The sequence below is a fragment of the Mustela putorius genome, unplaced genomic scaffold (assembly GCF_011764305.1).
Source record: "Mustela putorius furo isolate JIRA1106 unplaced genomic scaffold, ASM1176430v1.1 tig00000174_pilon_pilon_pilon, whole genome shotgun sequence".
Taxonomy (NCBI): Eukaryota; Metazoa; Chordata; class Mammalia; order Carnivora; family Mustelidae; genus Mustela; species Mustela putorius.
In genome coordinates this window covers 25,647,313-25,660,240 of record NW_025421304.1, presented here as the reverse complement: position 1 = coordinate 25,660,240, position 12,928 = coordinate 25,647,313, and the positions used below count along the sequence as shown (strand labels likewise).

General features: G+C 52.0%; 1 protein-coding gene across 4 annotated transcripts in view; it reads left to right on the top strand.

Moving 5' to 3' along the window:
• Positions 1 to 12,928, top strand: part of TK2 (thymidine kinase 2) — a 37,845-nt gene that overhangs the window by 14,690 nt on the left and 10,227 nt on the right. For 3 of the 4 annotated variants that reach the window (XR_198886.3, XM_045076140.1, XM_013052174.2), the window contains exons 3-6: positions 801 to 875; positions 4,835 to 4,888; positions 7,290 to 7,379; positions 9,499 to 9,572. Coding sequence is in view for 3 of the 4 variants with exons in the window: in XM_013052174.2 (XP_012907628.1) it covers positions 801 to 875; positions 4,835 to 4,888; positions 7,290 to 7,379; positions 9,499 to 9,572 (293 nt within the window). In the remaining variant the exon portion in view is untranslated. The remainder of the gene's footprint in view (positions 1 to 800; positions 876 to 4,834; positions 4,889 to 7,289; positions 7,380 to 9,498; positions 9,573 to 12,928) is intronic. The other variant, XM_013052175.2, reaches the window with a different exon arrangement.

Sequence of the window (12,928 nt, the reverse complement as noted above, 5' to 3'; positions counted from 1 at the left end):
TGCACTCTGTTAGGCTCATTTTGTGGTTTTGCATCCTAAGGGAGTGAACTGGCGGGGACCTGGAATTGGAGGGGGGCCTGGCATCTGTCGGAAGTGTGATGGTCTGGTCTCCTGGATACATGTTAGGATCAAGACAGGAGGAAACCTTCACAGCTGATGGGCAGAGTTTCTAGTGGGGGGAGCAAAGTGAGATGGCCCCAGAGTGTGGGTTCAAACTGTCCTCTCTCCTTTTTTCCCCTCCTATAAGCCTCATTTTTCTCTTCTGTGAAAGTGTTGTGACCCCCTGCTTAGCTGGCAAAGTTGAATATGGTACTGGTACACGTTACCCATTTCATGGCCTGGCCCTTAGCAAGGTACTCAAGCAAGTCCTCTCCTGCCGGATACTTTCTAGTCCATGTTTTCCTCTGTAAAGCAGTGAGTGGGGTACTACAGAACATACACATGTTTCCCAGCCTCAAATCCGTTGGGCTCTGGTTAAGGAGGCAGAACACTTGGGCCTAAAATCTAATAGTGTGAGGGGTGGAGCTACGGAAGGGGAGAGCTGGGTGGGCAGTGAGTCCAGGAGTCGACATAAGGGAGGGTCTGTCCTGGAGGTTGGTGGGCCGGTGGCCATTAGTGGTGGGCCTGGAGCTGAGGGTTGGTTTGTTACTGCTCATGGCGGGACCCTGGAAATGTGTGCACATTGAAGTCTTGGACTGAATCATTTATGCTGTTCACCTGAGCCTTTCCCTAAAAATTCTTCCCTGATACTCCCCTGGGTGCACGATTTTTGGTTCCAATGTGCATTTGTCTTTTGTTAGATCTGCGTTGAGGGCAACATTGCAAGCGGGAAGACGACATGCCTGGAGTTCTTCTCCAACACAGCGGACATGGAGGTATGGCCTCCATACTGGGTTCGAGAGAACCCATAAAATAAATCCCATAAAAGCTATGGGATTTGGGGCACCTGGGTGGCTCAGTGGGTTAAAGCCTCTGCCTTCAGCTCAGGTCATGATCCCAGGGTCCTGGAATCGAGCCCCGCATCGGGCTCTCTGCTCCGTGGAGAGCCTGCTTCCTCCTGTCTCTCTGCCTGCCTCTCTGCCTACTTGTCATCTCTGTCTATCAAATGAATAAATAAAACCTTAAAAAAAAAAAAAGCTATGGGATTTATTTCCCATAGAAATAAAATGCGAGCCACATGTGTAATGTGATATTTCTAACAGTTTTGCTAAAACAAAACAAAACAACAAAAGAAACCCCGAAAAGAATATTTAATTTGATGTAATATAGTCTAAATGTTATCATGTCAACATCTAATCCATATAAATACCATCAATGAGCTATTTTGCATTCTGTTTTTCACACTGAGTCTTCGAAATCTGGAGTGTAGTTCATACATATGGTATATCTCAATTTGGAACAGTCACATTTGAAGTTTGTAAGAGCCACATGTGGCTCATGGCCACCGTGTTGGGCAGTGCTGGTGTAGACTCCCCTGTGGTCTGGTTAAGAGGGGTCCATGGACTGTTGAGAGTGGCTGGAATATGATAGTGTTTCGTCTGAGATACCCGTGTCCACACAGGGGGACATTACTGGGGGTAGCCCATTAACATAATCTCTCATTTATTTTCAGCCCAGTCACTCAGAATAACCCCACAGATACTTGAGGACGGCCTCTACACTAAGACCCTGACTCTTCTTACTGGAAGAGTTCAGTGGTGTAATTTTTTCTGTTTCTGTCTCTTTTTTGTTAACTCTAGTTTCTACAGTTTTCATGCATTTAGAGGTTTTTTCTTTCATTCTTTCCCTTCCTGCTTTTTACTTCTACTAAAAATATGTATGGCTTGAGGTGTGCCTGGGTGACACTGTCTGTTAAGCATCCGACTGTCAATTTCAGCTCAGGTCCTGATCTCATGGTCATGGGATTGAGCCCCAAGTTGGCTCCTTGCTCAGCTCAGAGTCTGCTTGTCCCTCTCTCTCTGCTTCTCCTTTCTCTATCTCTCAAATAAATAAATAAAATCTTTAAAAAAAAATATGTATATATATACATATATATATATATGGTTTGATAAAAAGAATAAATTTTCTGGGGCACCTGGGTGGCTAGGTGGGTTAAAGCCTCTGCCTTCGGCTTGGGTCATGATCCCAGGGTCCTGGGATGGAGACCCGCATCTCTGCTGAGCAGAGAGCCTGCTTCTTCCTCTCTCTCTGCCTGCCTCTGTGCCTACTTGTGATCTCTCTCTGTCAAATAAATAAATAAAATCTTTAAAAAAAAAAAAAAAGAATAAATTTTCTGTAGCCATAGTTTTGCTTGTACAGAAAAGAGTTCGCAGGCCTAAGACTGCTGTCCTCAGAGTGGCCCGTGTGCCAGATTGGCCCTTGTTTAGCATGTGGAAACTTAGATTTGGGGAGAGTTTTACCATTTCCTAACTCAGAGAAATGGCTCTCTGTGCCTGAACTGTTTGTGCAAACAATACAGTTTATTCTGGATGTCTGCTTTCTTTCTGGAGGCTGGAGTTTTTCTGTGTGCAGGCCAGAGACGGCCTACATGCCCAAACTCTGATAAAAAGCCTGAACTGCGGGGCTCAGGCCAGCTTCCCTGGTAGACGCCACCTCACACGTGTTGTTCCGGCTTGCTGCCGGGGGAATTCAGTGCTTCTGGTGTGACTCCCCCAGAAGAGGCCCCTTGGAACCTTGTGCCTGGTCTCCCCACAGACTTTGCTCTGTGCCCCTTTTCTTTCTTTCTTTTCTTTTCTTTTTTTTTTTAAAATATTTTATTTATTCATTGGACAGACAGAGATCACAAGTAGGCAAAGAAGCAGGCAGAGAGAGGAGGAAGCAGGCTCCCTGCTGAGCAGAGAGCCCAATGTGGGACTCGATCCCAGGACCCTGGGATCATGACCTGAGCCGAAGGCAGAGGCTTTAACCCACTGAGCCACCCAGGTGCCCCATGTGCCCCCTTTTCTTTGTCAATTTTGTTTTGTATCCTCTCCCTGTAACAAGTCGTAGCTGCGGATATCACTGTAGGCTGTGTCCTGGGCGTCCTCCTGTTGAGTCCTCACACTGGGAGGAGGCTCAGGGCTCCTGACATGCCTGTCCTGAGCGGTGGCACTCTGCACGGCACTTAGGGAGCACTTAAGTTCTCGGGTAAGACCTCAGACCCGGGGAAGAGCGACGGAAATAGTAACAGTGTTGAGAGTAAGCACCTGGGGAGGCTCCCACTGTACGCCAGGCACGGTGTTGAGGCTTCATTCTTTGTCTCACTGATTTTGTCCTTCTAAGGGTCCTCTCTGTGAGTAGGTACGATTACGGCCTGGGCTGCAGGCAGGAAGCGGACTCTGTGAGGTTACAGAATGGCTCTGGGTGGGGCCGCGAGGCTGGTGTGTGGTGGCGCCTGATCCCAGCCCCTGTCACTGCCTGGGCGACCGCACCCTTGTTTGGTTCTGTAATTCTGAGGCCTTTGCTGCCTGTGGGAGGGCCTTACTTGGCCTTCGGATCTTACTTAGCTCAGTGCCCTCAGACTTCCTCTCCAGGGAGGTTATCCTTGTTGGTGGAGAGTCTTCTGATCTCTCTGTATCCTTGTTTTGTACTACTTCTCGGGGTTTGAACATATGTGATTTCTGTGATGATCTGATTAGGGTCTGCTTCTCCCAGAAAGGTTTTTTGTTTTTTGTTTTTTTTCTTTTTAAGATTTCCTTATTTGTTTTAGAGAGAGAGTTGGAGAGAGCGTGGGCAGGCACGTGAGTAGTGGGAGGGGCAGGGGGAGAGAGCGCGAGAGAGTGAGCACGGAGAGAGTGAGTCTTGAGTAGACTCCCTGCTGAGCACACAGCCCCATGGGGGGCTTGATCCCAGGACCCTGAGATCATGATCTGAGCCTAAACCAAGAGTCAGATGCTCATCGGACTGAGCCGCCCACGTGCCCCAAGTTCAAAGTTCTGTAAAAGCAGGGACCGAGGTGGTGTTGCTCTTGCCTAGCATGGTACCTGGTACAGCGAGTTGTCAGTAAGTGTGGCCTGATCATGCCTTGGCCGGGGCACAGGTCAGGGCCACCTGAGACCAGCCTCCAGTGGCGGCCTGAGTAGAGCAGCACATGCCACTCGGGATAGGAATAGAGTGCGGAAGACCCAGAAAGAGGGCATTTGGGAGGGTCGGGGCAGAAGTCACAGAGGAAGGAATACTGGAGCTGGAGTTTGAAGGATGTGTAGGAGTTTTCTGTGTCATGGAAGTTGATGTGAAATCAGGTCACATGGGCATACTGGGCAGAAGGAACAGCATGAGCAAAGGCTCAGAGGTGTGGGAGGTGGGGGGAGGTTACTCATCATGGCTCCCACGCATTGGTTTCCTCTGGTCTTCTGTGACCTATAGACCCTGCTCACATGTACTCTCAGGTCCCCAGATGGATCCAGGTACTTTCAAAATTTTGGCCCCAATAGCCCCATTTAAATCCTTTCAGCACATACCTGTACCCCAGAGAGGGTCTGGCACGGTTTAGAAGTGAACTAATGCAGTGTGACTCTTAGCTGTCAGCATGCCCAATGCAGCTTCCCTCTTGCCTTCTCTCCCCTGTCTGCCCAGCTGGACTTGGGGACAGTCAGGGCTGCGGTGGAACACATGGAGGAGAGGGTGAGAGAGATGCCTTGTCCTCAGGGAGCTCCCGAGGGAGCTGGAAAGGTGGCCTGTGTGCAGACTTGCATGCAGGGACAGACACCATTCCAAGGTCACTTTGGGAAAGCATGTGAGAAAGCCATGTCCGGGTGGAGTCGTGGGTTCCCGGAGAGGGTTGCCCAGCTTTCAGTCACCCTGGGGGCCTGTATTCCGAGGAACGGCAGACCGCTGATGTTTCCTTTTTTTGCAGGTGTTACCGGAACCAGTGCCCAAGTGGAGAAATGTCCGTGGTCATAATCCTCTGGTGAGTGTGCTATCTCCTGTGTGACTGCCAGCTTCCGCCTCAGTGCTCGGGCCTGAGCCTGCCCCCTCCCTGCACAGGCCTTTTCCAGGCTCTTCCCTGGGCTGGAGGAGAAGAGGGAGGAGAAAATGGAAAACGGCCATGAGTACGAGTGTGTCCTGACATCAACAGTCTCTGAGGCCTGGCTGGGTGTTCGCAGGTCATGGGGGTCCCCTGTCAGCTGTCCCAAACTATCCCAAGTGGTCTGTCTTGGCTGTTTCTTGCTGCTCATTCTTCCCCTACCCTTTCCTAGAAGAAACTCATTAGGAGCGAGGTCTCCCCAGGCCTAACCCCTAGGACCTCTGTCTGTAAGTAACCAGGTTCCTTGGTAAGCCTCTGATTTGGGTTTGCACTTGGCAATGTCCAAGGACTGAATCTGGCTCACCCCGAGGCTACCTGTCTGCTTTCCCAGGTGTGGACCTAGCAGCAGGGGCTGTGGTATGCTTGTGTCCCTTCCCCTGTCTGCGCCAGGCGGAAGGCTCTGCTCTGGCTGCTTCCAAGAGATGGGTGGGGGTTTGAGTCCGGTAAGAGGGAGCTGAAGAAAGGGATATTGCTTTTGGGCTCTTGCCCCGTGATGGACAGATGCTTAGTTTTAGTTTTTATGCAAGGGTATTGCAGCTCAAACAAGCTGTCAAAGGTCTTACTGCCGGCGAATGACAGACCTCGGTCTGACTAGAGGAATAGGGGAGCTGGTGCTGTCTCTTTGTTTCCAGCAATGCTGCTGACATCTTGTGTGGTTCTGTAGCCTGTGAGTTCCACTAGTGGCAAGGACTGTGTCTAATTTGGCTGACTGTTGTTTGTTAGGACATAGTGGCCTGCACTTGTTCTTATTCATTCCTTCTCCCAGAACTTACTGCGTGCCTACCACGTGCCAGACTCTGTCCTAGGCACTTGGCAGAGAGCAACTCAAAGCTCCTGTTCCCTTGGCCTTCATAGTCCTGTGTGGGGAGGCAGAAGGCAGTTTGGTGTATGATTTGGTGGGTGGTGTTAGGAGCTATGAAAACATCTAAAGCAAGCAAAAGGATTTTATTTCATAGGGCAAAGACTGTTAGAGTCTTTGAATAAAGAATCCCAGAGACATGAACAGTTTCATCTCTGTGCATGTGGGAGAAGAGGGAATGCCAGTCATTCTCATTTGGGCATTAACAAAGAAGCCTCAGAAGCACTCATATTCTCTGGGAACCAGGGCTGGATTATTAGGTTAGACAGGTCACAGATGTGTGTTAGGGCTCAGAGGTGACATGTTACAGGACGCAGTCCCAGTCTCTGTGGTACAAGGAACATTTCCAGTGACAGTATCATAACATGAAATATGTAATAGAATTAGATATTTTGAAACACGTTTCCACTCTGGACAGAAGGGCAAGATTGATAGTTTTGTGAAAAGTCTCATTTCATCACTTTGTCTGAATCGGCTCTCCGATGCCGGAAGGTGTCTGTTTGCGCAGCCTTCCAACAGGGAGGGTTTCTCCTAACTTGTCTCAGATTTTCTTTCACCTGTAGGTAGGAATCTGCAGTTTCTTAGGCGAGCACTGGAACTTCATTTGTTAGCACCAAGAGTCAAAAACAAAAGCGAAAATGTGGAAAAGAGCAGAATTTCAGATTATTAGCAAGAGGAATGTGGAACATGGACTGTTGTATATGTACGGGCAAGAGAGAATGCTGGGCATGGGGCTGCTCTTTTGGCTAGGATAGTTGGGGAAAGCATTTCTGCTCAGGTGTCATTGGAGCACAGACTTAAACATATGGAGGGAGGGAGCAGTGCAGATATCTGGAGCAGAGTGTTCCATTAGGCGCAGCAAATGCAAAGGCCCTGAGGCGGGATTGTGTTTGGGTGTTTGGAGGAACACTCAGGAGGCTCCTGTGGTTGGAAGCACATTGAGTCAGAGGGAGGATGGTATGGGACAAGAGAAGATGGAAGTGATTTCCTAGGGCCCTGTGGGCCTTGATAACGGCTTTGGATTTCATTCTGGATGCAGTAGGAAGCACTGGAAGGTTCTGAGTAGAGGAGTGACAAGAGCTGACAAGGAGTGACAAGAGCTGAGGTTTAGCAGGTGCACGTGGACCACTGGGTGGAGAAGGGAATGCAGGGGGCTCCACAAACACTTGTTAAATGACTGAGTGAGTGTTCCCTGGGGACTTTTTATAGGCTTCTGTCACAGCTGTTACTTGGTTGTCCTGTCCCTGCTCCAGTGCCTCTCTACTCTGTCCACTCTGTCCTCAGGGCCCCGACACCACGTTGGGTTCATTCCTGGCCCCACCTCAGTCCCATGTGGGTTTCACGAGAACCCCTTGGTGACGGAAGAGACCAGAGTGCTACAGCTAGAGCTCTTTGAGGTAAAATGCTGCCTTCTCCCTCGTGCAGGGGCTGATGTACCGCGATGCCTGTCGATGGGGCCTCACGCTGCAGACGTACGTGCAGCTCACCATGCTGGACCACCACACTCGTCCTCAGGTACATTTCCGATGCTCAGCTTCAGCCTTCTCAGAGTATTCTTCACGTGGGGGGTGTAGGGTTGCCAGGAAGGGAAGCCCCACAAGGAAGCTGCTCGGGACCTGGAGTGCTGCTCAACCGTCTCTGTGTCTGGGGCCAAGTTTTCCTGTCCCTGAAGCTCTCCCAGGTCCAGCCTCTGGCGCCCCTACCCAGCAACCTCAGGTAGCCACAGAGTTGCTTGGGAGGCCACGGTGAGCCCTAGTCTTCATGACCTGACCGCTTCTGGGCTCAACATTATTTACCTCAGTTCTTCGAGTGTGCCTGGAGCTGGAGCAGCAGAAGCACTGGGAACTTGTTAGAAAGGCACATTTTCAGGCCCCATTCCAGACCTGCTGAACCAGACATTCTGGAGCTGGGGCCCAGCAGTCTGTTTTATCAAGCTCTCCAGGTGACTTCAGTGCATGCTTTGTTTGCACGTTTGAGAACCACTGATCTAACCTTCACAAGATCTGACTCTTGGTTCTGATTGTTGGGAGAAAGAATCTGACTGGCTCAGCTTGGGTCCTGTGTCTAGCCCTGGGCCAGCTGGGTGTTGAGAGAGAGCACAGGGCACACACAGGCTGCTTAGACCTCTTCCATCGGGCCTCTGAATAGGGATGGAGTCTCTTAGAAACCAGGCTGCTGAGGAGAGCCTGATTGGCACCTGTGGTTCAAAATTGAAAGCACCACTTGAAAGGTGAGCTTTGGGAGCTCTCCATGAGGGAGACGGGAGATCCCTACAGCCAGCGATATGGCCATAGCCCTCTGCTGGATGGTGCAATCCAGGGCTGGGCTGTTGTCACTGTAACTATCATTCTATAAACCTGTATCTTTTAAAAATGGAAAGATGGGGGACGCCTGGGTGGCTCAGTTGGTTAAGCAGCTGCCTTCGGCTCAGGTCATGATCCCAGCGTTCTGGGATCGAGTCCCACATCGGGCTCCTTGCTCAGCAGGGAGCCTGCTTCTCCCTGTGCCTCTGCCTGCCATTCTGTCTGCCTGTGCTCGCTCTCTCCTCCTCTCTCTCTTTGATAAATAAATAAAATCTTTAAAAAAAAAATGGAAAGATGGAAGCAGAACCTTATGAATTTCTGTCTCCCCAAGTATCTGTCTAAATGATACAGATCAGAGCATCTGAGGTTGGCACTTTTCCCCTTCGCCCACTTCCCCCGAGCAGGACTGGATTGCAAATCTAAATGGTATCTTATAGATCTGAATATAAGGGGAGATGCGTGTGTTTCTCTGTTTAAGGAGATCTACCATGAAAGACGCAGAGAGAGGAAGAGAGGAAGAGGAAACAGAGGAAGAGAGACAAGGAAAGCGGAGTGGAAGGAGAGAGGTTGAGTGGGGGGCTCGCAGCAGAGAGTCCTAAGTAAGGAGAGGATGAAAAAAATAGGAAGGAAGATGGACGGACAGATAAACGCAGGGAAGGAGAGTCAGGAAGTTCCTGGGTTATGGCCTCAAAGGTGTCTGTGATTTGCTGGTCCAGGTGCCATGCATGCTGTGGGCCAGACTGAGAGAGAGCAGGGTGTGCCCATTTGGGCACAGTCCTTCCCAGTTTCGAAAGGGCTGCAGCGATCCCCAGCCAGCCCTGTGAGGAGGCACCAAGGTCTCCCATCTCTGCAGGATTCCAGAAAGCCAGGCTCTCAGTCGCTGAGGGCAGCTGCACCCCAGCCCTCTCGGGGCTCTGCCTCCGGCATACAGAGCCCTCCGCTCGAGCAAGTGCGCATTATTGAGCTCCATAGTCACTCCACTTTTCACTTGACAACCCTCCGCTGGACAGCACTTGGCAGTTTTTCTAGCACTTCCCCCAATCGATAATCCAGGGGAGCCTTGCCTCTCCTGTGGAAGAGGCTGCTGCTGACAAGCTGTCAGTCCCTGCTTTGCTGCACTGGCCACGGAGCTTCGGGGTGTGGGGAGGGTCCCCAACGGAGCCCGGAGCGCCGCTGAGCCCCATGTCAGCCCCACACTGTTGCTCTGGTCACTGCCTCCTTCTCCCACAGCTTCTCTGTTCTTGTTTGGTATAGACCGTAGGCAGGGGGAGCAACAGGCGTTGTTCAAGCCTTCCTGACCTGAGTCAGTGAATCACTTTGTTTTCTTTTAGACATCACCTGTACGGTTGATGGAGCGGTCGATTCACAGCGCAAGATATGTTTTTGTAGAAAACCTATATAGAAGGTACCGTAGTTTGCACAATTGATAATTTGTGAAACCATTTATTTTGTAGAAATGAAATTGGAAACTGTTTATTACAGGACAGCGCTTGAATGCCTACAGTGTGGTATTGCTTAGCCCCTGCCACAGTAATGCGCTCTCACAACCAGCCACAGACCCTTGGGCCGGACAGTTTGCTTGCAGTGATTGCTCAGTCGGAGAGGGTGGTCGACCTTGATGGCTGGGCTCTGTGCTGTGTCTCAGATGGCTCTGGCAAGGGTGACTGGGGTGACTGATCTCTCTCCTCTTGCCTCTAATCCTCCTCTGGGACCAGCAAGCTAGCCTGGACAATCGTCCTGGTGACGGCAGAGAACAGGGGCACCAGCAGGAATGCACCAGTGCCATTGAGGCTGTGTTTCACATTTGCTAACATCCATCGGCCAAAGCAGGCCCGCCCCCACCCCCACCGCCACCCCCCAGCTGTCCCCAGGCCAAGAGGCTGGGAGGGCCCACGTGGGTCACACAGCGAAGTGGGAGGGTGTGGGGCCGGCTGAAGACCCAGAGCCACAGGGCATTCAGTCGAGAACATTTTGCTCAGTGTTTGTTACAGATTCACTCCAAACTGTCTTCTGCCTTCATGGGAGTGAACTCTGTCATGTAGACATAGTTAGGGGCCTGCTGGTATCCCACCGTGCTGAGGCCTCAGAGGCTTGGGAACCTCCTGATTTCTGTGCTCAGTGGACCGCTGATTCTAGCGGAGGCGGGCTGCCGGCTGCCGTCTGAAGCGGGGGCTCCTTCCACGCCCCTCCCTCCCCAGTAGCTGAGTGCCTGGTCACCCTCGCCTTGCCAGCCCCCACCTTGTTGCGTCTTCCCGCCCTGAGCTCGCTGACCAAGAGGTCCTGATGTCAGATTTGTCCTGCCATCTGCCTGCCGCTCTCCACATGCCGGCTCCCCGCTCCCTCTTCTGCCGCTGTCCTCAGTGTCACCTCTCCTGGCCCCCAGCCACCCTGTCCAGGTTGTCGGCGCTTTCTCACTTTTAATTACTTCTTCCTGTTGCCTGTCTTTATAGTATTTAAAACAACTTTTAAGTAGGTTGTTTAAGTAGGTTGTTTTTTAAGTAGGTTAAACCCTATGGAATTATGAATATCTGACCAGTTTTGACCTACACGAATGGCAGTAGCACGTGGTCCAACTTCATCCATGTTTCCATGTTTATTTGTTCAGTTGTCTATTGTGTGTCGTCCCCATCCCCTGCCCCCTGGCTGGTTCATAAGCTCCTTGGGGACAGGAGGACTGGCCATGGGTAAGCCAGTCCTAGCAACTTGCCTAGCACGGACCAGCCCAGGGCTGGCACCCGGGGCGTATTGTTAGCTGTTCCTGGCCGATGCGACTCGGGGCTGCTCTTGGGTCTCCAGCCGGACGGGATCCTCAGGCTCTGGCCCCAGCTGCGTCACACCCCTTCCTACCGAAAAGGCTTCTCCCATTGGTCCTGAGCTGCCATGGGTCATGCCCCTCGGCCTGTGTGGCCCCAAAATGAGAGCCTCTGCTCCCATCTGTTCTGAGCATTAGACTGATGCCATGGGGTCAGGACAGCAGCCGGGGCAAGTCCTGACTGTAGCTTTGTCCTCCGACCTTCCAGCAGGGGTGGGCCTGGTGCTAGAGCCCTGTCCTCCCCGCACTGTCTGGGATTTCAGTGGGGCCACGGTGCCCACTGCAGGCTTACCCAGCCCTTCACTCTCCTATGCGCCCTGCTCATCATGCCTCCCCTGGAGGGAGGGCCAGGAGGGAGGGGCAGGCAGAGGAGGGGCAGGAGGGAGGGGCAGGAGGGAGGGGCAGGCAGAGGAGGGGCAGGAGGGAGGGCCAGGAGGGAGGGGCAGGCAGAGGAGGGGAGAGAAAGAACGAAGGAGCCCCACCAGTGTTTGTTTATTGCTCTGATGAAAATGTAGCCGGACACGTGGACCCTGGGCAGCAGGGTGGGACTTCCTGTGCCCTTCCCCTAGCGAGGCGGGCTCTCCTGTAACTGCCAACACCTTGGCCAGTTCTCTGTGGCAGCCAGTGGCTCCTTTCGAAGAGGGTAACCTGGAACGCCCAGGGGAGAGAGTGAGGTGCAGGGTTCGAGGAACCTGGGTCCCCTCCTGGCTCTGGAATTTGCTGTTTTTATGAGCATGGCTAGATTCCTAAAGCTCCCCCAGCCCTTCCGATCTCTAATTCCTGTCGTCTGTCTTTGGAGAGCCTATGGGGCAGTTGCCTAGTGTAAGTTTTATGCCCCTTATGCAGGTCCTTGCCTTCCCTGCTCTTAACAAAATTAACCAGTAAAACCCCTCCCCCCCACCCAACATCCCCAGTCCCCTTGCCCGTAGGCTGCCCCACGCCTGGTGGATTTCCCCAGGAGTCATTAGTCCCTGTTTTCCCAGGAGGCAGTTTTAGCTGATGTCTGTGGGCTTTGGGTACTCATGCCTGTAGCCCTTCATTCCAGCACTTCTGATCGCCGGTTCTGATTTCCTGATCTCTGTGGCTGTGGTTGAGGTCATAGGTCCAGAAAACATGGCTCTTGCCCTGTGAGTAGTGTAGGAAAAGACCATAGCTTTTAGTTTTTTTGAGCTCTTTTCCTGCCCTGTTAACTTCATATTTATGCCTCACCCTAGCCCTCCAGAATGCCTGGCATCTGTGGTTAGGATTTCAGCACAATAGTGAACCACATGAGAAATTTGTCCTGTGTCCCTCTTCCTTTTCTTGGCATCTGATTGGTTCAAGTTCCTACAGCCTTGGGAGAGCATGGATTCCCCTAAAGACCTCTTTGGAGCCTAAAGATGGGTGGCTGATATCACTTGAAGCAGCCCAGAGGCTGTTGGTTGGTGTGTGACCTTGGGCACTCCAGGGGCTGCTGGGGGCACCGTGGCAGCCTGGGGCAGTGGTAGCAGGGTGGGGGTGAGGCCATCTGCCACTTTCCGTTTCAGGGAGATGGGAGAAGGCGGTGCTCCTCCAGCCCTTTCACTGAAGTCCTCTAGAAACTGAGGACCGCTCACACAGGTGGCAGCTTCTCCACGGGCCCTCCGAGCCTGCGGAGCCCAAAGAAGCCTGCCAGCAAGTTACTTTGAAGTCTCCTCTTTTGTCTTAGAAATTCACATGGGCTTTGTATTCTGTTCTGTAATGTGTTCTTCTGTTTGTTTCTGTAGGAAACACCATGCTTACAAGGTGGCTTGGAGTATCCCCTTCCTCGGCCACATGTCCCAGAGTTCCCAAATTTGGGAGGCCGAGAGGACTCCCGGGGGAGGGGCCCTGAGAAGACCCTTCCTAGTACGGATGATCCTCTTGTGGCCTACCCCAGGTTGTCTGTGCTCCCTGGAAATGAGGGCATTCGCTCAGGTGGTTGAGGGCCA